This window comes from Notamacropus eugenii, chromosome 3 (assembly GCF_028372415.1).
Source record: "Notamacropus eugenii isolate mMacEug1 chromosome 3, mMacEug1.pri_v2, whole genome shotgun sequence".
Lineage (NCBI taxonomy): Eukaryota > Metazoa > Chordata > Mammalia > Diprotodontia > Macropodidae > Notamacropus > Notamacropus eugenii.
In genome coordinates this window covers 430,934,951-430,961,078 of record NC_092874.1, presented here as the reverse complement: position 1 = coordinate 430,961,078, position 26,128 = coordinate 430,934,951, and the positions used below count along the sequence as shown (strand labels likewise).

Sequence of the window (26,128 nt, the reverse complement as noted above, 5' to 3'; positions counted from 1 at the left end):
CCAAGACAGGAGGAGTTCCACCCATGCCAGGATAGCACCAACTAAGAGGGAGTGGCAACCCTGCTTACCCAAACACCAAACCACCATGCTACCACACCATAGTACAACTGGGTGGGGGAGAATGGGAGCTCTTGTTTCTTAGAGTATTGACAGTTTATGATTCTTATGAAAATGTGGCTAATCCTAGGAAGAAGGTGCACCCTTAATTCTCTTCTCTAAAGGGACTTTAGAGGGGCTCAGAATAGCTTCTAAAAGCAAGTTCCTACAAGAATGGGACACAGGTTAGATGCTTGGAGGAAAAAAAAAAGAAGGCATTGAACATTAGAAACTTGGAAGAGCCTTAGTGCATAGAATAGTAAAACCAAGAGGAACCTTGGAAATCATTGAGTCATAGACCATAGTATCATAGACCTACAGTCTCCTCAGCTAGGCATTAAAAGTCTGTTGCAATGTGGTCCCAGCCTTTTTAGGATTATCAGACATTATTCACCTTCTCTATGTTCTAGCCACAACAGCCCACTGGCATTGTCTCCAACCTGATACCCATCCTCCTGCAGATCCCCATACCTAGGAGGGACTCCTGGAATCCCTAGCTTCCTTTTTGCCTTTCCTGATGCTCCATAGTGGTCATTGCTTCCTCCTCTTCAAATAAGCATGTGTATACATATGTGTGTTTACTTATTGTATCTCTGCTCCCCTCTTCATCCCCCCATCATTAGAATATAAATAGAGATTATGTCTGATTTTATCTTTATGTCCAACACAAATGCTTCACACAGTAGATAATTATTGGATTGTGTAGCTGGCCCAAGGCCACATAGCCACTAAGCAGAAGAGCTGGGAATATAACCCAGGTCTCCTGAATGCAGTGTAGTGTCTCCCACTACTGTACCATACTGCCTCCTCTAGCATCAGGGAAAGGAGGCCGGAAAGGGAGGTGAGAGGATACCAGAGAAATCCTTTCTGGCTAGACAAGTCTATCAAATCCCTTTGCCATTGTACTGGAGGCTCCTTGAGGGCAAGGGTCATGTTGTTTGCCTTTCTTAGCACAGTGCCTGGCACATGGTAAACACTTAATAAATGCTAGTTGGTGGACTGACTGGCCCCAGCCATTCCAGATTCTTACCAAGAACAGATGCCGAGGGTGTCTGGACTTTCCTGTCACTTTCATCAAAGTCCCTTCTTTCAGGAATTCCTGCAAGGAATAATCTGGTGTTAGTACCTGGCTCCTTGCAGTCAGCCACTCAGTCCCCATTCTGTCCCAGTCATGTGTCTGAAGACTTGTGAAGCAAGAGAAGGGGAGCAAACCTTGATCCCAAACTAGCCATGTCTCACCACACACAGCAGTGAGGGACCAGGATGGTGTTAGTGGCCCAGAGAAGGGTCTGAAAGACAGCTGCACCTGCCTTACCCTCAAAGGACTGTTCGTGTGTTCATATGGTAGGGTTGTACAAGGTTGAGCAGGGCCAACCTTTAAGACCTGGCTCCAAGGAGTACCTCTGAAAGTTACTACCTGTATGACCTTAGGCAAGTTGCTGAACCTCAGTGGGCCTCAGTTTCCTCCTCTGTAAAAGAAGGGGGTTGGACTAGATGACTTCTAAGGTTTCTTTCAGTTCTAAATCGATGATTCTAAGTCCCACCTTCTTCATGGAGCCTTCATTGACCACCCAGCCCTCAGTGATCTCATGGCACTGTTTATGTGGTGCTAAAATCTCTTTTGGCCAGATTGCATTATTATTAGTAATAATGATATGACTATTAGTGTCAATGTTACTAACAATAATAATAGCTCATATCATATAATGCTTTAAAATTTACAAAGTACCTTTCCCCATAAGAACACAAAGAGGTAGGTAGCACAGTTATAATTTTACCCCCATTTTATGAATGGAGACATTGAGACTCAGAGAGGAGAAGCCATTTGCTCTGGGTCACCCAATGTAAGAACAGAATTTTTCTCCCCTATTACTATGAGCTCCTGGAGGGCAGGGACCTTGCTGGCTCCTCTCATATCATGTAAGCCCCTTGAGGTCAGGGACTATTTAATTTTTGCCTTTTCATCTTCAGCACCTAGAATAGTACCTGGCACATCGTTGGCGCTTAGTAAATGCTTGGTGATGCTTAGTATCTGGGAAGATGCTGGGTATCCAGCAGGCACTCTGGAAGAAGCGTACTTCTTACACCTGTACTTCTTACAAGGTTAACTGGCACTTGGTACCAGTTGATTTGCTTTCCCTGCTCTTGGCAAGTATCATGTGACATAGTGATATGGTTCTGGCTACAGACCACTGCCCAAATCATAAATTCCTCTTCTCTGAATAGAGCTGGTGAATGTTCAATACAGCAAATAAAGACAACTGAGTGGTGCAGTGGATAGAGTGCTGAGCCTGAAGACTTGAGTTTGAATTCAGCCTCAGATACTAGCTACGTGACACTGGGCAAGTCACTTAATCTCTGTCTGTCTCAGTTTCCTCAGCTGTAAAACTGGGATAATGATAGTCCGTATTTCCCAGGAGAGTTGTAGGGACTAAATAAAATAAAATTTGTAAAGTGCTTTGTACAGTACCTGGCACACATAGTAGGCACTTAATAAATACTTAAGAAATCAGGAAGGAATCAATTACTTCCTTTTTCTTCTTTGTCTCCTTCCTTTCTCTCTCCCTCCTTTCTTTCTCTCCTCCCTGCTTCTTTCTTTTTTTCTTTCTCTTTTTCTTTCTCTCTCTCCCTCCCCCACCTCCCTCCTTTCTTTTCTTTCCTCCCTCCCTCCTTCCTTCCTTTCTTCTTTCTCTCTTTCCTTTTTTATTTCTTTCCTTCCTTCTCTCTTTCTCTCTCCTTCCTTTCTCTCCTCTCTTCCTTCTTTTCTTTGTCTCTCCTGCCTTCTTTCTCTCTCTCTTCTCCTCCTTCCCTTCTTCCCTCCCTCCTTCCTTTGTTCCTCTCTCCTTTTTTCTTTCTTTCTCTTCTTCCTTCTTTCTCTCTCTTCCCTTCTTTCTTTTTCTCTTTCTTTCCTTCTCTCTCTTTCTCTCCCTCCCTTCCTTTCTTCCCTTTCTCCCTCCCTCTCTCTCTCCCTTCCTTCCCTTCTTCCTTTCTTCTTTCCTTCCTTCCTTCCCTTCTTCCTCCCAAAGGGCAGTGATGAGTACATCAGATCATAATATCATATACCTAGAACCAGAAGGAGCCTCAGAAGCAGTGTATTATAATCCCCTCCTTCTAAGGATGAGGAAGTCAAGGCTCCAGGGACAGGACATGAGCTGTCCAAGGTCCCACAGGTGGTTGAGCAGATAGAGAATCAGGTTCACAAAGCCAGGTCTTCTGATTTCAGATCCAGGGCTCTTTCTGCTCACCCCTACTGGGTTCTAACTAAGCCAAAATGCTGGATTTGATTTGGGAAAAAGGCTCAGAAAAAGAATAAATATGCATTCCAAATATAACCCTGCCGACACCATCTTTTATTTTCTCTCTCAGCTTCTTTTCCTTAATTGGCAATAATATGGAAATAACATTGTTTATGGTTATTTGTCAATAGAGTTTTATGCTCACTATTCATAATATTAAAACCAGGTGGATTTCTTTCCCTTAAAAATAAATCAAAAAAACATATTTTTTAAACTTATGTGTAGCTCTCAAGAGACATCTTTTTTTTTTAGTCAGGGACCTTCCATGAGGGGTAGTGGGGGGTAGGGAAATGTTCCCCTTCTTTCCCTGCTAAAGCCCACTGATTTTCTCCTCCTCAAGAGGAGGGATGCCTCTTGCAGACTCTGAGGCAAAAATAAACATCTACTCCTTTAAAAATGGAGAACTGCTCACAGATCATGGATGCTTCTTCCTATGGAAACATGACGCATGACCATGGGTACCAGCCCTGACCCTGGGGAATAAGGCAAACCACCAGTCCAAGCCCTTTGCCCTCAGCTTCTGGCCCCAGGCCAGGTAGAACAAGAGGTCCTGGCCTCTCCCTCCTCCCCAGGCCCAGAGCCCAGCCCAGCCTGGACCAGTAAACACCACCTGTAGCCAGGCTGGGCTGAGGTCTCACCCTGCCATGATCCAAAATAAAACCAGCCCCCAAACAATGGCCTTATCAGGGGCCTCACCCACTGCACTTACCCTTCCTGGCTGGAGGAGGTTGTTCTGGCCTCTGACGCTGTGCTCGATATGGACCAACTTCTGTAGGTTTTCCTGAGGGCGAGACAGGAGTAGAGGATTAAAATGGGTCAGACAGATTAGGGGAAAGAAAAAGGGAAGCCTGATTTTTTTCATTTGTTCATTTCTTTTTTTTTTTTTTTTACTCATATATGCATCCAACCAACACTTATTGAGAACCCACAAGTATTCTGGGCACGACTAGGGAGAAAGCAATGGTTAAGACATGGCCCCTGCCCTTGTGGAGATCACAGTCTGGGGAGGATAAGACTTGTACATAATTAAGCATAATACAATTAAGGAGATAATTAATGACCTGAGGGAACTATAAACACAGTTTTGCCGGTGGAGGAATCCATAGAAGGAGAGAGATTACTTTCAGCTAGAAGAAATCTGAGGTTTCTCTGAGATGCTATTTGAATTAGAATGGTAGGATTGGTAGGATTTTCATAGGCCGAGATGGGGTGGAGCAGGGAGGCCTTTCCGTGAAGTAACAGTATGACCACAGGTATGGAGGTTGGAAAAGGGTTGGGGAAGGGGAGGGCATAGGTATTTGGGAATGATGAGTTTCCCCCCTTCTTCCCCAGGTAGGGCCAAATCAGGCCCTGGATTACTAGTCTGCCAACCTTCCTGGGCTGTTGAATGGCCAACGCACCAAATAGACTGTGGGATAGAGAGGCTATTCAGATACGGGTAGCAAGAGCTTGACAGATGGGTAGGCACAGGATGGAGAGCTTGGTGCCCTCTGTGCTTCCTGGTCCAATCTTCCAAAAATCTCAAACCCAACTTCCTGGGCAAAGGCCATGGGAATCAGTTTCTGTTTAGAGATGGAGACATGCAGAGAAAAAGAAAGATAGTGACACAAAGAGAGGCAAAGATGGGTACGGAGATGAAGACAGAAACAGAAAGAACTTAGGAAGGCGTAGGTGTTGAAACATAGAGAAATGTACAGGAATCAAGGTACAGCTATCTGAATAGATGTGCATATATCTATGGAGAAAGATACAGAGAGAGTACAAGAGACAGAGAAAGGGAGAGAATGAGAGAGAGAGAGAAAGACAGGGAAAGAGAGACCCGCTGATTCATTTATTCATCAAATATTTACTAATGTTGGGAATTAGAAGCTGCTTATTTGCTTCCTGTTTGACCTCTGGTGGGTCATGTGGCCTCACTGGCCCTCAGTTTTCTTACCTGTAAAATGAAATAGTTGTACTAAATTATCTCAAAATCTTTCAGTTCTAAATCATATTCATCTAAATACCCACTGCAGGTAAAATACTGGGTTAGTCACTAGGGTAGATACAAAGTTAGATTAAACACAGTCCCTGCCCTCAAGAAGCTTATGGTTTAGTAGAGGAATAGAGTACAAAATACAGGCAACCCAAGATCATGCGTCAAGGACGTTAAAGACGTATAAACAATAATACTATTTGAAGTGTAAGGAAGAATGTTATTAATAACAGGAGAGATCAAGGAAGGCTTCCTGAAGGAAGCATCAGATTTGGGCTTTAAAGAATGAAATCAAGGTTTTGTGGAAAGAACACTGTGTCTGAAGTGAGAGGATCGGGTTCACAAAGCCCAGGTCTTGTACCTGTGTGACCTTAGCCAATTACTTAATCTCTCTGGGCTTCAGTATTGTCTCTATAATATGACTGTTGACCAACTTGACTTCTAAGATCTCTTTCAGCTCTAAATATGTTAACTTATGACCCCATGTGGGAGAAAGGACATTCCACGTATAAGAAACATCTGGGGAAAAGGCTAGAGATGGGAAAGTGTAGGGCATATTTAGAGGACAGTCTGATTCAAATGGAGTGTAGGGTATATATGAGACATAGCTGGAAAGGTAAGGGTGCTGCTAAGTTAATGAGGACTTTGGATGTCAGAGAAAGCATGAACTTTATTAGGTAAGGTAGTAGGGAGCCACTGAAGACTTTTTACCAGAAGAATGACAATAACCAGATCAATGCAGAAATAAAGATTGTTTTAGAAGTGGTCTCAAGGGTGTGTGTTTTAGAATGGAGAGAGTGGATGCAGTAATGCCTGTTTATTGTAAAGTCCAGAGAATCAGTAATGAGGTTGGTATAATGAGAAGAAAGAAAAGTGGATCCATATGAGAGATGAGATAGAGGGGAAATAGATATAACCTGGTAATTGATCTCCCTGGTTGTTAGTGTTCACCCTTTCTTCAAATTACTGTGAATTTATTTATATGTTGAGGCAACTCCAAGACTAGAAATTGTAAAGAAGATGCCAACCTGCATTGGTAGAGGGAGTTTTCTCATCTTGGAGTTCATTATATCAAAAAAAATTGCCTAGGAGAGGGAGGAGGGAATGAGACAAAGGGAAAAGTAAAAGCATTAGTCTCTGTGAAAGGAAAGAAGAGAGGGTAGGTGACCATGTTTGAGAAGTTCTGAGGGATGAAGGAGGGGATCTGGAGACATTAAGCAGTAAGATGGGTATGACAACATTTGGATAGTGGAAAAAAGGAAGAAAATCTCTTAGAAGGGCATGGAATTATTGTTGGGTGAGAAACTATAATGTAAAACAAAAGGAAAGTCACACCAGTATTGGAAGGTCCACTGGCTTAAGGCTGCTCCAGTGATAAAACATGGTGCCAGGTGGCACAGAGCATAGGTTCCCTCAAGGTCCCTACCAAGTCCAGTTTCTTAAGGAAACCAGGAGGCTAGAGAGAGAGAGCCCAAGAGCTGTGAGCTCATGGGCCTTTTCCTCCTCCCCCTTCGCCAACAAAGCATTCCACATGTGGATTCTATTTCTTTCCTTCCCTCTTCCATTCTGTTCCCCTTAGCCCTGCTCCTCCCAGCCCCTACCTTTCCAATCTCCCCTTCTGGGGAAGCTGACATAAAGGGAAGAAGGATTTCATAACTTAAGAAGCTGCTTAAGAGCTTGGTTAAGAGGACACAGATGCCCTAGGCCCAGTGACATAAGCACAGAGTGAATTGGTGGATTGGTGTCCTTCTCCAAGAAGTGCCAAGATGATGGTCATGTCATTATCGGAAATGCACTGCTGTTGAAGACAGGTGATAGCAGGCAGGCCTCTCAAAAGAATTCAATGGACTCCCTATGTTTGCAATGCAATTTCTTTTTTCCAAAGCCCTTTCACAACCCTTCTCTCATTTGATCCACACAGCAGCCTTTTACAGATAAGAAACTGAGGCTCAGAGATGGCTTGTATTTGTGGCATAACGGGATGCTGAACTGAGGGTTTCTGACTCCAAATTCGGTGATCTTTTGTACTACGCCATTGTGTCTACTTTGCCTTACCATAAAGTAAGTAAAAAATGGGGGACATTTCAGGGTAGATGAATGAAAAAGGTAACATCAGGGGAAGTAGACGGGATGCATAGTGTGGAGACAGCTGCACATGAAGGTGGCATCTTCACACACACACACACACACACACACACACACACACACACACACACACACACACACACACACACACACACGCCCTTCTCTCGTCTTCTCTCCCTTTCTTCCTTCCCTGTCTTTGTCTCTATTTCTCTTTCCCAACTCTCTCAGTCTCTATCTGTCTCACTCCCCTTCTCTCACACTCACACATACACATAAAAATAGCTGAGCTTTATAAAGTGTGTTCCAAAAGTCTTAGTGTGGTTATGAACTTTAATAACTAGGAGTATAAATGTTACTAACTTACAAAAAAAACCTTATCATTTGAAAGTTTGAGTATTTAAATTTCTTTTACATTCATTTGGTTATGAAGATTTTGAATAACAGACTTTTAATTTTTTCATAAGTCACAGCCATGTTGTATGTGGGACAGTTTCTGGGTGACAGTTTCCCAGATCAGTGGCTTGGGAGAGGAGGTCCACTTGTAGACCTTTTCTTGTAAGGTCATATCACAACAATAAAAACTTCACTCTTTGGATGATCTTAATGTTAAGATTCTGAATGCAATCCTTTCAGGCAATGAGCAGTAGCCAATCAAAGTTTTAGCAAAGTTTGAGAATTGACTAGTGTAGCATATAGCACAAAAAGTTAGACTGAATTACATACCAATATGTAAAATTTAAATAATTAACCTTTCATTTTTTGGTAAGTTTATAGCATGTATAGTTCTAAAGTTATTAATGCTTAAAACTACACCAAGGCTTTGGGGACACCCTGATTTACAAAGTGCTGTACACAGCATGTTAGACCTCATTTGCCACTCAGAGCAACCCTCTGAGATGGGTGCTGCTGTTCCTTCTTTTACAAGTGAGAGGAATGAGACTCAGAGCAACTTTGTCCAAGGTCAGTCAGCTAGTAAGTATTCTAAAGTAGGATTCAAAGCCAGTTCTTAGGCTCCTGCAGCTAAAAATGTCAGAGGTTATCTAGTGCAATTGCCTTATTTTACAGATAAGGAAACTGAGGCTTAGGGAGGTGAATGCATTTGTCAAAGATCACACAAACACAAAGAACCAAAGGAGGATTCAAACCCAGGGCCACCAACTATGCTCTTCATTGTACCATGATGCCTCTCCTGTCACTTCACTGCTCTACCCACTAAACAATACTACCTAATCTACTGAGAAAGGCAAACGCTGTAGCCTGCACATTGTGATCAGGAGCATAAACTTTCTTCTTGGGAGAAACTATTAAAGGTTTGGTCTGAGTGGCCCCACAGGTATAAGCAGTGGTTAAGTACTGTTTACTACCTCCTTCAAGCCTCTTTATTACAGTAATTAGAAGATGTGTGCCTTTAGAATATGGATTATTTCATTCTTTGTATTTTTACCTCCGTCACTCAGCACAAGTATCTGGCACTTAATAGATGTTTGTTGATTGACTGATTTATTGCAGGGACCTGACCAAGTCTTCAGAGTGACACCTACTGCTGACGAATGTGAGTGGATGGAGGGAGAAATAGGGAGCATGGGTGAATATGTGAAGTGCGTGCATGCGTGCGTGTGTGCATGCGTAAACATACAAATAAATCCAGCAAGCTTAAAGAGATGAACAAAATTGTATTGAATGAGACTTCTGAGTTTATTTAGTTCAGTGCCAAAGGTAGCTAGGTGGGTGTAGAGGGTAAAGTGCTGGACTTAAAAAGCAGAAAGTTCAATGCCCTCCTTTTCTTCTCCTTCCTCAAGGAAGAAATCTGAGCTTCAGACTGAGAAGAGACTTTCCTAAAATGAATCTCTGATAGGATTAGGGCTTGAACCTGTCTCCTGACTTCTAGTCCATAATCCTTTCTTCTTTTTTTCAGAATCCTTCCTTCTAACACTGACTTAGTGTTAGTGTCTCCAGTATACTGGGCCTCCCAGGTTAAAGAGAAACCAGAATGGAAGAAGAGAGGGAGAGAGGAAAGTGGAGGCGGGGGGAGACAATGTAGGTCTTTTCATCTGAAGGAATTCCTATAACATGATGGATGAGGCCATAAGGAGGTTGGATACGCTGGCAAAAAACCAGCTGTCCCTTCTGGATGATAACTCAAGGTTAATAAATGAACCCCCAGGACAGCTGGGAAGATTTAGGTTTTTACTCAAGGCTGATATCAGCAGTGGCCAGACCATCAGTAGACCTCTGTCTCTGCCCTAGTCCCGAACTATAGCTGGGCCTTTCTACCCCATGTGAGCACCCAGAAGCAAACCCTCTGTGGTTTTCCTGAGTGACCTTTGCTCTGGCCTGTCAGGAGAATAATAAGAGATGGTATTTATTGCTCTAATATACATTATATTTTTAATCCTCATGATAAACCTTCAAGGAAAATAGCAAGTCAGCTATAAGTGGTGCAGGTGACAGAGCACTGGCCCTGGAGTTAGGAGGACCAGAGTTCGAATCTACTCTTAGACGCTTGATACTAGTTGCATGACCCTGGGCAAGTCACTTAGCCCCAATTGCTTTGCAGAAAGAAAGAAAGGAATGCAGTCTCACGTACGAGAAAACTAGAATGGAGGCAAAGTAACTTTTGGACTTTTCCAAGGCCACACAGGCATAAAATTTTTTGGATCATAGCATCATGTCTTTAGAATTAGAAGGAATCTTAGAAATCACCTAGGGGAATCTCTTGATTTTACAGATGAAGAAACTACATCCCAGAGAGGTGAACGTCATGAGAGATGTAAATGGTAGAATAGACACTTGGACCCTGGGAAGACAATGTGATGCAGTAGAAAGATAGATATTCTGGAACTGAAGGACCCATGTTCAAATCCTGCCTCCTACTAGTGTGGACCTCAATTTTCTCATCTGTAAAATTGAGGACTGGACAAAATAAACTCTAACATCTCCTATAGCTCTACATTCTCTGATCTGTCAATGTGTTTCCATTTCACAGAGATGGTAAATCAAGCTTGTGGGTAAAAAGGTGACTTGCTTGTCCATGGTGTGTTAGTGCCAGAGTCGGGACTGGAATCCAAGTCTTGGAACCCCTCTGGCAGTCTTTCCAAACAACTTCATTCAACAATCCAATATACCCCAATAGGGGTATAAATTTAGAGATGGAAGGGATCTTAGAAGTTATCAAGTCTAATGACGCCTCCCCTCATTTTACAGATGAGGAAACTGAGGCCCAGAGACTGTGACTCACATTAGCTTCACATTACAAGGAACTAAATGAGATGAGATTCGAACCCAGGCTTTCCTGACTCTGAGTCTGGCACTCTATCCATTCGGCCAAACTGCCTCTATCTAGTCCAGTGAGCAATTAATGTTTCTTGTACTCTCTCTCCTAATAGAATAGATGAGCTGATTTCTGCCCATCAGGAGATCACACTCTAGTAAACAGGACTATCTTCCTGGAGAACCCTGCTGCTCAGCAGCTCCATACGTATATCGACTGAGGGGAATGGCGGTTCCAAGAAGACTGGCTACATCTGGCTCAAGCCTAAAGGGAAAAGGCTGGCGATAAAGGTCTAAGCATCCAAAATATCACTGGATGGTAAGAAGAAAGAAGACCATTGTAGAAGCTCTTTGAAATGTGAGAAATGATCTGGAAGTGAGAGGAGGCTTCAGAGAGGCAGTGCAGTTTAAAAAGCATAATACTTTGGGGCAAGAGGGACCTGGGTCAAATCGTGCCTTTGCTGTGTGGCTCTGGGCAGGTCATTTCCCCTTCCCTAAGACTCAGTTTCTTTATCTAACAGGCAGCTGGGTGGCTCAGTGGATAGAGTGCTGGGCCCGAGTTTGAATTTGGCCTCCAATACTAGCTCTGTGACCCTAGGCAAGTCACTTAAACTCTCTTTGCCTCAGTTTCCTTACCTGTAAAATAGGGATGATAATAACATCTTCCTCTCAGGGCTGTTGTAAAGATTCAATGAGATGATATTTGTAAAGATAGTGGGGCACTCTACAAATGTTAGCCATTACTTATTATTATTTTTATGAAACGGGAGAGTTAGAGTAAGTGGACCTTGAAGGTCCCTGCTAGCTGAGGCATTGTAAGGCTGTGATTTGACAAGTGGCTTGAGGGAGCTGTAGTGGCAGGAAGAGAATGAGGAAGAGGACCCCAAAGTCCCAGAACTCAAACTTCCCAGCTGGCCAGGTGACCTCTCGGAAGCCTCCTGTGGTGTTGCCCATGGGGCCCAAAGTCCTTTCAGACATGTCAGCATGCAGCCTCTGAGACAAGTGGTTTAACAGGATCTGCCAAACCTGGCCCATCTCACTAGGCAGATTTGCTGACAGATCAAAGAGAGGGCTGGGGTGGAGAAACCGTTCATCTTTGAGAGCTGGGGCCAGGGAGGGGAAGAGGGACTTCCCAGCTGTGCACAGCTGGCCTGGAGGACAACGGGAGGCTTTTGTTTCCTAGAGAAACTTCAAATATCAGCCAGGGTCAGTGCCAGGAGAGAGTCGTTTTAGCCGTTGGCTGCTTGGGTACCTCTTCTGGGGGTGCTGCCTGGCATCCTTGCCCTCATGCATGGGAGGGAGGTGGTCTTCTTGGCCTCGATTCTTAATGGGGAAAATCCAGAAGGATCTCAGAGGTAGTGCCAACCTCAGGCTCAGTGGGAATGATGGGAGGCATCCCATCTGTTCCCCAAATGCTTGCAGTTGCTGGGAGTTTGCCTCTCTGAGGAGGGCTGGGAATATCCAACTCCTTGTGCCTTCATCCAGTGGAGTTTGGGCTATGGTTTTGGCTGGATCTGGCACTCTTGACTGCTGCTCGGGGCAAGACAGTGTGGACTAAACTTGGAGAAATCATACGGTGCCACAGGCCCAGCTAATCACTCAGAACGAAGAGAAACTTCAGCTTTGGGACACATGGCTAGGTTGTGTGCTCTCCTGATGGCTTTGTGGTCAGGGGAGCAGGACAGCGATATTCATGGGAGGATGAAAAGAGCCAGCTAACCCAGGGCTTTGAGGGGACCCAGGAAACCCATAGACTTCTCTCCCTGCTTCCCTTGTTCAACAAGGACACAGTTCCCTCCTGCAGCTAAGTGTATTGATACATTAGGTCAGACAACTAGGGTCTAGGAAAACTAGATTTTATTCTCAGACTCATATCTTTTAGAATACTGATTCTTTTGAATGAAATGAAGTATGATATAATGGAAAGTACACTTGAGTTGAGTTGAATTCTAATTCTTCCTCAGATATTTTTTAACTCTGTGACCCTGGATTGGTCACTTTAACCAGTCTCAGCCTCAGTTTCCTCATCTGTAAAATGTGGTTAATAACAGCCCCTCCCTCATGGGGTTATTGTAGGGATCAAATGATATACTATATGTAAAAATATTTTGTAAACACTAAAGCATCACAAAAATGTTAATTAGTAAAAGTTCTTTGAGAGGATTTTGATGAAATTTTATAACTCTACATTTTATATATTTTAGGTATATATGTATAGGTATATATGTATAGGTATATATGGTATAGGTATATATGATATAGGTATATATGTATAGGTATATATACATTTTATACCTCTCTATGAGCCTGACCATTCAGGCCAGTGCCTTGCCATAGCTGTCTTCACTGAAAACCTGTTGGTTGACTGACTGATTGATCTAAAGCAAACACTTACTCAACCTGATTCTCTGCCAGAGGGGGATAGATAGAAGGCCCAAAAGCTTCTCTCTCAGCCTCCAGAGAGGAATTCCTTGGCCCCCCCAAGCTTCTGGGACCATTACACAACCTCGTTTTGAAAGAGACATTTTGCCAGGAGGATGGACAGGGACATCCAGGACTTACCCCTTGTTCCATGCTGTCATTAGCTCGATCTGTGACTTTGGAGATGAGGGTCAAGGCATCTGGGAATGAAATGGAGCAGAAAGTGGGTTATCTGGACTGGAATGGGGGGCAGCTCCTATGTTATGACCCTCTACTGACCAAGCAAGGCCAGGGTAATTACTCTGCCTCCTTCCTTCCCACAGAAAATGAAAATAGCTCTCAATGTCTCTGCCTTGGAACAGGACCATTCCAGCTGAGTCCATTAGAACCTCAGCAACTTGAAGCCAGGAACTATCTTTTGCTTTTCTTTGCATTCTTATCCTTTGTATTCTTAGCACCATGTCTGGCACATATCAGGGGCTTAATAAATGCTAGTTGACCAGCCCTGTTTTGGATTCTTCTCTGATTCTTCTGTTGTTACTACTTGGGGGCCTCCTCCACTGGGCCTACACCAAACCCTCTTGGGTTTGGCCATAGAGTACCTGCATACCTGACACCCTTCCTAGGAATCAAGCTCTGGGCTTGGTCTGGCTTCCTAGAGTCTCAAAGATTCAATGAGAAGAAGCTGAGACAAACACAAAACTCTTGGAGGACCAGTAAAGGAGTACATTTTGAACTTTTTTCAAGGCTTACCTTGAAGCCTTCCCCAACCACTCCAAACATTTTCACCTCACTTTCCTTCTATCTAATTTTCTGGATGTTCCACATATGGTGCACCCTTCCTTTTATAGTCTTTAAACCTTCCCAAAAGGATGCCTGGTCTCTACTACTAAAGTGGTCCTTGAGAGAAGGAAAGATATCTCCTTTTGTAATTCCCTCAACGACCAGTGCTTGGGGAATGGAAGGTGCTTAGTAAGGTCTTTTTGAATGAGCATGATAGCATTCTCTGGCTCAGAAAAACTGGAATGTGTGGCCCCAGGAAGGTCCCATGTAGGAAGAATGTCAGAGAAGTGCCCTCTGCCCTCAGAAAGCTCCCTATCTATTCAAGGAGATTTCAGAGTCCAACTTATCTCAACATCACTTAACCTGTGAGGTTTGAGCAACCCAGGGGGAGAAGGTGATGAGATCACCAGATGATGAGATCGTGCCAAAGACATGGGCTAGAAGCTTCCATGGAAGAGGAGGGAAACTGTGTATTTTTCATTGATAGAGCTTTACAGATTCAAGACTGCCTCCTTTCCAAACCTTGACCATCATCTTTTTTAGGCTTGGAAATTATCTCAATCTCACTACTTGGGAGATTCACTTGGGAATTTCCAGATTTCACGCAATTGCCTAAAATCAGCTCACACCCCTGGGACAGCAAAGCCCTAAACTTGTAAGGAATAATTTGGGCACCAGAAGCTAGTGATTTCATGGATTTCCAGTGTTTTGTCAAGGAGGATACACTGCAATTGGCAAAAGCTCAGCCCATGCCAGGAGGGAATGTCAAGTTAACTAAATCAACCTGGGGAGAAGAAGCTTTGATCTAGTTCCAACCTGAACTAAGAGTATAGTTTCCATCTCTCTTCTACTTACCTTGGGTATTTTCATACTCTGCTGAGTCTGGACAAAGGTTATTCAAATAATCTGTTGGAAGAATAAGAACCAAAAGATAAATTTACTTCGCAGGACAACTCAATCCTCCAATCCCAGGGTCAGCAACCCCATATTCTTACTCAAAGCAGAGATTCAGAGGCAATTGAATTCTTCCAACTCAAGGATAGAATTCAGTTCACTTCAAGAAGAATGTACTGTTTACTCTGTATAAAGAATTGTGATAGGAATACAAGATAAAAATGAAGCTGCTTCTGCCTCAAGGATTCCATATTCTGCCGGGGGTAGGGAGGGAAGAGTGAGGGAACACAGATGTGTGCACTGATAAGAAAGTAAGCAAAGTTTAGTGTGAATGGAGTATCCAGCCTTCCCATTTTTATTAGCCTAGAGAATTAGCATAGACCTCTAGCACCATCATCACTACCCTCATCATTGCTAGCACTGCCATCAGATGACTGACACCATTCTTAATCCACCAGCATTACATTCCTGATCATCATTGCCAGAGTGTGGCCTCCTCCCCCTTCCCTGCCCTGCCTCACCCCATCATCTCTGTCATTTATTTCGCCATTAAACATGATATCCATATATCTATATATATGAGGCATTATTATTATCATCGTCCTCCTCATAACCACCAATGTCAAAATCATTCTGTTCATTCTTGCCATCACGATGACTATAATAGTGACCATTCTCACCACCCTCAACCATGCCATCCCCATCACTGTCGCCATCAGCATCAGAACTATCATCATCCCTATTATCATTCCATCATCATACTTATCACATTCACTGTCATCATCGTCACCATTACCATCATCGTAATTTCTATTATGCTCATCATCTTCATCATCACCATCATCCCTCCATTATCACACTTATCACCATCACTATTACGCTATCAAACCCATTATCACCATGACTTTCATCCTCATTTTTGCTTGCCATCATCACCATCATCACCATTTCTATCGTGCTCACCATCATCCATATTACTACCATGACCCATCCCCCTTATTACACTCCCCAGCATCCCCATCACATTCACCATCATCCCCATCATCCCCAGTCATTCCTTTTGCTGATCTCATCATCCGAAGACAAGAGTCATTGAATAGCTGCCATGTGTACAGAAAGAGTCAAGATGAAAATATTTGTGCCCTTGATATTTTCAGAATGGCTTTCACTTGGGGCTTTCCCAAAGAATGTCTCAGTTTCGTTGAATTTGGATTTTAGTGTTTTTCTTTATGGCTATTTCTGATCATGAATCAGCCCTGGTTTCAGGCTTGTGATGCAGGGGAAAATGCTCAAGCTTAGGCCCAAGGTCTGACATTAATTACTTGTGTGACCATGGATAAAATAGTTCACTTCTCTGAGGACTGGGCTTCAATTTTATCATCTGTAATGTGGGGAAAATGATACTTATCCATCCTACCTATCTCATAAGGTTGTTGTGGGGATAGGACTTTGTAAATCCTAAAGTGCTATATAATAATTCATGTTCATAGATAAATGTGAAATGTAATTTCCTTTTTTTTCCAGTGGAACATATTGGTCAAATAGAGTGTAGACCTAGAATTAAATTTCACCTGGCATTGATTGTGATTTTCATGTACCCAGTAATACAGTCCAAAATGCCAAGTCTGCCGTGATGTTGAGTGACAGACTTTTTTCTGGGGTTCAGAGGCAGAGTCTAGTCTCACAATATTCTTAACTCCTTCTCCTCTTCCTCTCAGCTCTAGTTGGGAGCACAGAAAGAAAACTGGCAATGAATCCTTAAACCAGCCTCTGCTGTCTTCCTAATAGCTTATTGGTGGGCTCAGAGCAAAGGTAGGACAGATCTCTTGTCCTGGATCCTCCTTTCCCCTCACATGCTTCCTGAGCTCCTCTCAGTGATCTCAGATGGGATTAGCCAACTCCCCTCCCTTGTTCAGTCTCAGGACAATTTCCTTCTTCCCTGCTGAAGCCATTTCTAGATAAACATCAGACAGAGAGCTCCATGGAACTTATGGCATAAGAGAAGTATCATTTTGTTAGCTATCATCATGGTCACCCTTGAATACAAACCAATTAAGTTTGCTGCTGTACTTCTGGACTTCATATTTCACAGGGATCTGTGGAAAGCTACTCCCAATGGCAAAGTCTACCTTCTCCCATCCACAATGCCCCCTCCCAACCTGCACAGCTGCCCTGATATGTCCTCTGCTCATCCTGGCCTGCTATGCCCAAGTGCTTGGTGACTTCCCCAGGCCCACCTGTGAGGAGCACTTGATACTGGAAGATGTGTTCTACCACCTTCAGGAGCTGATGCTTCACACCCTGGCCACCACTTGGAAGAGTCTGCTGGTCACAAAGAGAAAAGAGGAGATACGCTCTGGTCAATCTCTGGTGACTTCTGAATGAAGGCTTTGCCAATGGTCTCTGGCCCCATGGATTCCATGCTGAAACCCTACATGTACCTCCTCACTCCAGATCTACCTCCCAATCCTATCCCACCTCGAGTAGCTGTGATTTCATCAAGAAGGTCCCAGTTTTTCTAAAGCTTTCTAAAGCTGGTCTTAGAGAGCTTCTGTGGCCAAACAATTCCCCGCCCTTTTCCTGTGAGTGACCTAGTGATGAGTTCCAGAATCTTTCCAACTCATCAGGCCTTATGGGGGTTTGAGCCCTTCTGGCAGAGGCTCTGAGAGCCCAGAGTTACTTCCATAACATGGTGAGAGCTTTCAGCGGGGTCTCTTTTAGAATCTGGCTCTAAGCTTAGCCCCTTTAGGGAACTTGCCCTGACCAAGCCTTCAAAGTTCCAGTCACTACTTTATGCACACAGTTGGCACAGTGTTCATTAATGTTTATTTTCTGGCTTGTGACCTCATGTCTCTTTTGTGGTATAGTGACTAGAGCATTAGATTTGGAGTCAGGAAGTCCTGGGTTCAAATCATGTCCTGTGTGGCCCAGGGCCTCAGTTTCCTTCATCTGAGAAATGAGAAGGTTGGACTCTGTGACATCTATGGTCTGTTCCAGCTCTAAACCTGTGATGCTATGATGATAATCTATGATCTTTCAGCCCTGTCAAACTGGAGAGGGCAGAAGGCAAAGGAAGGATAAGGAGAAAAGAAATCAGTAACTTATCCTTTTCCTTCCTCATTCCTAAATCAGTAGTTCCTTCCCCTTCCAAGTTCAGATGGAACATCCAGCAAGAAGATATCGGAAGGGACTTGGCAATGTGCACGACTTAGGGGAAAGAACACAAGACTTGAAATCAGGAGATATGGGTTCAAATCCTAGCTCTAACATTTATTAGTTTTATGACTATGGGTGAGATACTTTTCTAAGCCTCAGTTTGCTCATCTGTAAAATGGAGGTATCACTACTTGTATGACCTACTTTGTAGGGTTATTTGTAAGGAAAGTGCTTTGTTGACTTTAAAACACAATAGAAATATGGGTTATTACTAGAAATAATAATAATGAAGATGTAGAAGTTGGGGAGGTGGAGCTGAGAAAGGGAGGGCCTTTACCTCAAAATCCCGGAGGATGGTGGCCAGTTGAGAAGACTTGATACAGTTTCCATTGAGTAGAGCCAAATTCTTATCAAACTTCACGATATAAGCCACATGGTGGTCGAATTTTGGTGCTCGGGTGAGGAAAATGTCAGCCACCTTTGGCTGCTCCTCCCTGAAGCCATGTGAGGAAGATGGGAGTAGGGGAGAATGTGAGTAAATGGTTTAAGAATTACCAGCAAAACCCTCTGTAATATACCATCTGATTTCCAGTCACCCCACCTTTGTCCTGTGGAAGGTTTCCTGCCTTTCATGGGTAACTAAGCTTCAATTTACTGGCTTTATTGAGATAAAATCAGATTTTTAATCAGGCTTTAATCAGATAAAATAATGTACGTAAAGCATATTGTACACTTTAAAGCATCATGTAGATGTTAGCAATTACTGTTATCATCATCTCATTCTTCTCATTGGGGGGATGGTATCCAACAGACGCAGTCCTAGAACAAGTCATTCTCCTACTATTACTCTTTTATATTTATACATTTATTTACATATAATACAAAAATATATAATTATTCATTTGTATTTTAATGTTCATATTTATACATTTGTTTACATATAATACATAAATATATTTATTTATACTTATATTTATAATTTTTCTTTTATATTTAATGATATGTGGACTGTTACATATATGGATAAAAGTAATGGCTTTTTTTGTAGGTGTAGAAAATACTAGGATATAAATTCATCTTTTGTCAGCTCACTGCGAGTCTCCTTGGTACTACTCCAGTAGCAAACAAAATGGTGTAAATGATACATCTCTTGCTCTGTTCTCACATGATTTTTATTTCTTTCACTAGTTGTCAATTTTTTTTTAAAAAGCTGGGTTTTTTTTTTACCCTGGAGATTATTAGAATTTGGTGACATAAAACAGTATTCTTAAGTTTTCATGGATCAATGTTATATCTGGGCAATGGGGGCAAAAGTCTGGTCTGTGATAATGGTCCACTCCCAGTAGCAGGTATTGAGTTCTCAGGGATATTTCTTTTAAATTTATTTTATTTTCAGTTCAAGGAACAAAACAAGCATTTCCATAATACAGTAAAAATGATTGGCATTTGTGGTATGGGAATTTGTAATCTGTCACTCCATGAAAGATAATGAATTTCTGATGTATAATTCTAGCCATTAGGAGATGTCTTGCTAGGTATTCAGTAGGTACTAAATGTTTGCAGTGTGCCATGATGCATTACAGTTTCCAAGAGTTTCTTGTGTCAGTTGCATTGATCATGAAATCTAGGCTCTTTAACTCTCTTGTAATTTATTATTATTATTGTTGCCAATGCTGGCTTGCACTTTTGGAAAAACCTATGGCTCTTCTGTCTTCCCTTTCCACCTCCAGGGATGGATTCAACTGTTTCCTCAACTGTAAAAAGAAGGGGTTAGAACTAGAGGATCTTTGCTTCAGCAGTAGACAGGCCCAAGATATCTATCTTCCAGCTCTGAACCCTTTGAAGCCTGTAGGGTCTTGTTCTAATAGTTCTGCTTTGTATCCTAGCTTAGTAGAGCTCTGTCATTCCATGCACCATTCTATCATAGGATATATGGCATATGACATATTAGAAAGATCGGGGCTGCGAGTTGGAAGACCTAGGTTTAAATCCAGGCTCTGCCAATTTGTGGCCATTTGACTGTGCAAGTCACTTCATTTATCCTTGAATCTGTTTCCTCCTCTGGAAAATGGGGATAATGACCTTTGTGTTACTTATATTCCATAGTTCTTATGAGGGAAGCTATTTGTAGAGGACTCTGTGTGTGTGTGTGTGTGTGTGTGTGTGTGTGTAATCATTATAATTAAAAAACATGAGCATCAGAAAAGAAGACTGGGGTCAAGGGAGGCCACTCACCAGTTTAATATTCTCTCTTCTAGTTCCCCCAGGATCTCTTGGTGCAGTTCATAGATGGCTGGAAGCTCACTCAAGCCTTGTCGCAGCTCGATTCTGGCTAGTGACTCTTCATTGTCCTCTGTTTCTTCACTCAGGGCTTTTAATATTGCCTCATGAAAATCCTGAAACCCAAGACAGCCTGTTAACAGCATGCTAACCGACCAGAACCAAGGTTGCCTCTGTGTTGGCAGATACATCTTTGGGGATCCTCGATGGGGCAGCTGAAGTAATAAGGGTCTTGATGGTTAGGAGAATGAGTTTGAGCATGTGCCCTGCTTTGTGACTTTGGATGAATCATTTAGCTTTCCTGCACCTGAATTTCTCCAGCTATAGGGATTTAGATGAATCCCCTTTCTTTCTCAAAGGGGTAAACATTGAATGAATATATGATGCATAGTTTTCAATGGAAAAATTGCAAACTATTAACAACCATATAAAAGGTTACTCCAAATCACTAATAACAACAGAAATGCAAATCAAAATAACTATAAAGTTTTAACTCATACTCAGCAAATTGGCAAAAATGACAAAAGATGGGACTAGCCAATGTTGGAGGGCTTATGGAAAGACAGGAACCCTGATGTATCACTGGTAGAGATATGAATTGGTCCAACTATTCTGGAAAGCCATTAGGAATTATACTAAGGAAGTTACCAAAATGTCCATTTCCTCTGACCCAGAGATCTCAATCACATCATATAGCCCCAACAATGTCATGAAAAAAGAAACATCCCATATAAAAATATTTATCACGGCACTTTTTAAAAATTAATTTCATTTTAGTTTTCAACATTCACTTCCATAACCTTCTGAGTTTTAAATTTTCTGTGCCTCCCTTCCCTCCCCCCTCCCCTAGACAGCATGTAATCTGATAAAAGCTCTACACATATATTCTTATTAAATATATTTTCACATTATTCATGTTATAAAAAAGAATTAGAATGAATGGGAAAGAAAAAACACAAAAACAAAAAAAAGAGCAAATAGTATGCTTTGATTCATATTTAGACTCCAAGTTCTTTCTCTGGATGTGGATGGCATTTTCCATTGTGAGTCTTTTGGAGTTGTCTTAGATCCTTGCATTGCTGAGAAGAGCTAAGTCTATCAAAGTTGGTCATTGCAAAGTGTGGCTGTTACTGTATACAGTGTCCTCTTGTTTCTTCTCATTTCACTCTTCATCAGTTCATGTAAGTCTTTCATATATGTCCACCTGCTCATCATTTCTCATAGCACAATAGTATTCCATTACATTCGTATACCACAACTTATTCAGCCATTCCCCAGTTGATAGGCGTCCCATCACAATTTCCAGTTCTTGGCCACCACAAAAGAGCTACTATAAATATTTTTGTACATATGGGTCCTTTTCCATTGTTATGATCTCTTTGGGATACAGACCTAGAAGTGGTATTTCTGGGCCAAAGGGTATGAATTGTATAGTAGCACTTTTTGTAAGAGCAAAGAACTAGGAACAAAGTAGATTCCTATTGGCTGGGGAATGGCCAAACAAATTCTGGCACATGAACGTAATCAGATATTACAGTGCTGTAGGAAATATTAAATATGGTGAATATGAGAAGTATAGGAAGACTTTTATGAATGGATGTAAAGTGAAGTCAGCAGAACCAGAAAACCAATACACAGTGGCTTCAACAATGGAAGTGAAAAGATAAACAAGAACACAACAGAACTTGAATGCCATGAAATTATAATGACCCCAAAAGAAGAGATATGAAAAACCATTCTACCCTCTCCTCTGCCCTGTGAACTTCTTGGCAGAGGTGGGCAACCACTGGTGTGGAATGTCGTGTAGATTGTCAGATTTGGGGTATGTAGGTTAGTTTTGCTGGACTCTTTCTCCCCTCTTTTAAATATTTCTTATAAGGGATTGTTCTGTGGGAGAAAGAAGGGAAAGGAAATGTAGGTGATATAAAAACAAAATATATTTACACACTAATTTTTTTAAGTATATAAGAGACAATGTGGCATGATAATGATGAGTCCTAGACTCAGGACTCAGCTCTGTTGCTTATTAGTGGTGTGACTTGGGGCAATATAACCTTCCTAAATAAAATCTTATATTTATAACCTAATGTTGATTCCAAATCTCATAATGAATAGATTCAGTCTTCCAGTGCACCCTGTGGAGTATGGCCTGTCTCCCTAAAGGAGCTAAAGCTTAGCTTTAATAAGTTAAAAAAAAAAAAAGTCAACCTCTCTAATGGGCCAAGGGTATCCCTCAGCAGCGGATGACCACTGAGGCTAACCAAGGAGCAGCATTGAGAACAGCCCAGCAAAGCGAGTTTGGAAGCAGCAGAGGCTTGGAGCCCATTGGGGATCAGGCCCAGGCGAGGAAGGTCAGAGCTCCTGGCAATCCTGCAGCATCTGTCAACCCTTGGTAAGGGGGCACTGGCCTCAAGTGCTCCCTACATGTGTGCCTCGAACAGCACTTCACATATGTCTGCTCTTCTCACTGATGGTGAATAAATTTATGAGGGGGTGTGCCCTAAGTTTATAGGGGTGGAGGTGCTCTATAGCTCCTTACTATATGATTTCATTAAATGCCATTGCCTTGAACTAATTTCATTCTTTGGAAGACTAGGAGAAGCAAGCACATCAGTGGGTGCTGCAGGGCTGTGGTTTGGGGTGGTCATGGACCTCTGGAGTATCTTGACCCTTGGGAAGCTTTTTGGGGGAGCTCTCATGTGTGAGGGGGTGCCATAGGTGCACTGTCAATGATTTAGATGAACGTATAGAAAATTCCTTCATCATATGTGCAAATGACACAAAGCTGGGAGGGTAACTAATCAGCTAAGTGATAGAATGAGAAGTTCCAGGGATCTAAAAGATTGAAAAGCTGAAATAAAATGTTAAAAAAATGACATTTAACTAGAGATAAATGTTTCCTTGACTTTCATTGTGACCTCAGGCAAGACTCTTCCCCTTTCTATGCCTCTTGGTTTCCATCTGTAAAATGGAAATAATGCTGCTGATGAGAAGGGGTCATTGCTAATGAAAAACAAAACTTTGGCTAGAAAACACCGAGATCCTGGAATAAGAAATATGCTTTTGGTTCTCTTAACCACAGGGAAATCTGTGGACATTCATGGAGACCTTCAGTGTTCTTGAGGATTACTCCAGCCTTTAAGGTCTCTGGAGGCCAAGGATCTATCCCCATTGCAGTGTAAGAGAGGACGCCCTCTAGATTGGCCAAGGCCGCAGTGGGGAAAGGTCACCAGCTCCTGACAGCCAGGCAAGGAAGTGGAAATTTCAATAAGTGCCACTGTGTTCTGTTCGTGTGTTCTCTTTCCATAAGTTACTTTATGAGCCTGGGGCCTTCCCTGATTTCCTCCCTCCCACCCCCATCTCCAGGCAAGAGGGACCAGACCCAGTCAGCCCTGCCTGCCCCAGGCCCCCAAGGAGGTTCTCACACTTAGCTGGCTGGCAGAGGCCCCAGGCCCAGGCAAATTAGTCTAGAGAAACATCCCCTCTTTGTTAGGGGATGTCTTCTTAGGCAGTGCTGGAGATTCTCGGGTCATGGGGGGTGGGGGTGGGAGAGGGGTGCCAATAGGCAAGGAGAAAGGAAAAAAAGAACAAGGCTAAGGAGCTTCCTTTCAGGCCCTTCCCCCAAATTCCAAAGCCTAGTTGGGTCTTGGTTCAACCTCAAGAAATATGGGTCACTCCAATTCCTTAGGTCTCAGTTTCTTCATCTATAAGTTTCCTTTCAGCCATAAGATCTATTGAAGAATTTCAGGTAGCTCTAGGCCTCGGGAGAAGCTATTTCTGAACACAGAAGCCTTCCAGCCTCCTTTCCTACTCCAGGATCAACCCAGTCAAGAAAATCATCAATTTAAGGAAAATAAGATCCCCAGGCTCCCAATCTTGCTACCAGCATTTTGTGATGAGGAGGGAAATGGGAGGGGGGTGAGGACAGACCCTTTGCTTTTCCAACTGCATGCTCACAACTGCTAAACCTAGAATAATTTTCCTTCCCTCCATTTCCACAGATGCTACCCTAGTTCAGGTCCTCCTCCTTTGTGCCTAGGGGATTCCTGACCAGTTTTCAAACATTCTCATTTCTCTCCCTCCCATCTATACCCCACATGCTGCCAGTCATTTTCCAAAAGTGGAACGTGAATTAAAAATTACTCTCCTGCTCGAAAACCTTCAGTGGCTACCCACTGCTCACAAATAAATTCCAAATTCCTTCTCTTGGGCTTTCAAGACTAGTCTCAGTCTCCTCTTCCATTCATCTCCTACTTTTCTCTGACACAATCCAGTTCAATAAAGATGAGTGAAGTTCCTGTGGGATGCAAGGTATTGCTCTCTTTCTTCCAAACTGGACTAGCTCTCATTCTCCATAGACATCCTAGGCTCTTCTACCTCCATGCTTTTTCTCATACCTTTCATGAAGACTCAGCCCAAATGCCAGCTGTTCAATAATCATCTCTGGTCTCCTGAAGCCACATCTCCCTCCCCTAAAACCTCATCACCGTTTAGTGCTAGAGGCACCCATGACCTAGTGGAAACTAGACTAGGAGTCCAGAAAAGCCTGATCCTGAGCGACCCTGAAGTCACTGAATTTCTCTGATCCTGTTTTCTCACCTGTAACATGGGGTTAATAATAACCACAGAGGACCTGTTTTGCAAGGGCTTTGTAAGGCTCAAATGAGATAATTATGGAAAACACTTGGGAGACCTTAAAGCAATATAGAAATGTCAATTTCTATAATTATTATTTGTGCTCCCTGTCTGGTGATTATTGTATTCTATGATGTGTTTCAACCCTTTGTCCTTGTATCTCATCTCCTCTGCCAGACAGAAAGCTCTTGAGGGCAGAGATCAATGAGGAAGGGAAAGGGTCAGAAAAGTGAAAGAGGGGGACAAGGGATTGAGATAAATGGGGGGGGGGAGGTAGAGAAGAGAAAAAAAGAATTGGAGAGAAGAGAGAGATACAGAGCAGAGGGGCATGTATGAGAGAAAGAGGAAGGGAGAGAGAGACAGACAGAGAGAGGAGATAGAGACAGAGAGACAGAGTGACAGAGAGAGAGAGGAGAGAGAGAGAGAGCGAGCACAGGGGAGAAAGCAGGGAGAAAAAACTGAAGAGGATCATTGTATTTTAGATCTAGAAGGGATTTAGAAGTCATTAGATCAGAAAAAAAAAGGGAGTGGGAAAGAGAGAGGAAGAGAGAGAGAGACAAAGACAGAGAACCCTCCTGCAGCATTTGAAATGAAAGCAGATGATGTCATGTAAGGGACAAGCAGATGTGGAGGTTACAATGTTTCCTGCTTTGAAAACAGACAATTCTGTCCCTGTCTGACCTCCCCTTGTTGGGCTGAGGTTCTCTAAAGGGAGGCAGGGCGGGAGTGGAGGAGGAGATGGGTGAAAAAAAGTGCAAAACGGTACTGGCTCCTAGTCCCAGAAAAAAAAAATGAATGAGCTACGGACAAATGGTTAATGGATATGAACAAGCATTTTTCAAAACAGGAGACACAAATTATTAATGACTTGAAAAGACGTCCATAATTGAAGAGATGCAAATTAAAACAACTCTGAAGTTCTATCACAGTCCCATCCAACCGGCTAAAAAAGAATTAAAAGCATCAAAACTCAGTGCTGGTGAGGTTGGACAGGAACGGGTACACTCATCTATTAGTGATGGAACTGCAAACTTACGGAATCTTTCAGGAGTGAAATTGAACAATATGAAATAGAAGTTACAAAAATTAACCTTTTTATCCAATAATTCCTTGGGAATAGACAACTGAAAGTGTTAAGTAAAGAAAAAAGATCTATCTGTCCAAAGATGTTCAAAGCATTATTTGTAATTACAAATGGCTGGAAGTCATTTAACTTCCAACAGTGGGGGAATGGTTA

The 26,128-nt window shown here is 42.6% G+C and overlaps 1 protein-coding gene across 1 annotated transcript in view; it reads right to left on the bottom strand.

Annotated features, from left to right (window-relative positions):
• FGD5 (FYVE, RhoGEF and PH domain containing 5) overlaps window positions 1–26,128 on the bottom strand; it is a 175,500-nt gene that overhangs the window by 22,725 nt on the left and 126,647 nt on the right. Inside the window, exons 6-12 of the mRNA XM_072598387.1 lie at window positions 20,212–20,372; window positions 18,314–18,470; window positions 17,058–17,142; window positions 14,782–14,832; window positions 13,285–13,343; window positions 4,102–4,173; window positions 1,127–1,195 (exon numbers count right to left, since the gene is read on the bottom strand). Of these exons, the coding sequence (XP_072454488.1) occupies window positions 1,127–1,195; window positions 4,102–4,173; window positions 13,285–13,343; window positions 14,782–14,832; window positions 17,058–17,142; window positions 18,314–18,470; window positions 20,212–20,372 (654 nt within the window). The remainder of the gene's footprint in view (window positions 1–1,126; window positions 1,196–4,101; window positions 4,174–13,284; window positions 13,344–14,781; window positions 14,833–17,057; window positions 17,143–18,313; window positions 18,471–20,211; window positions 20,373–26,128) is intronic.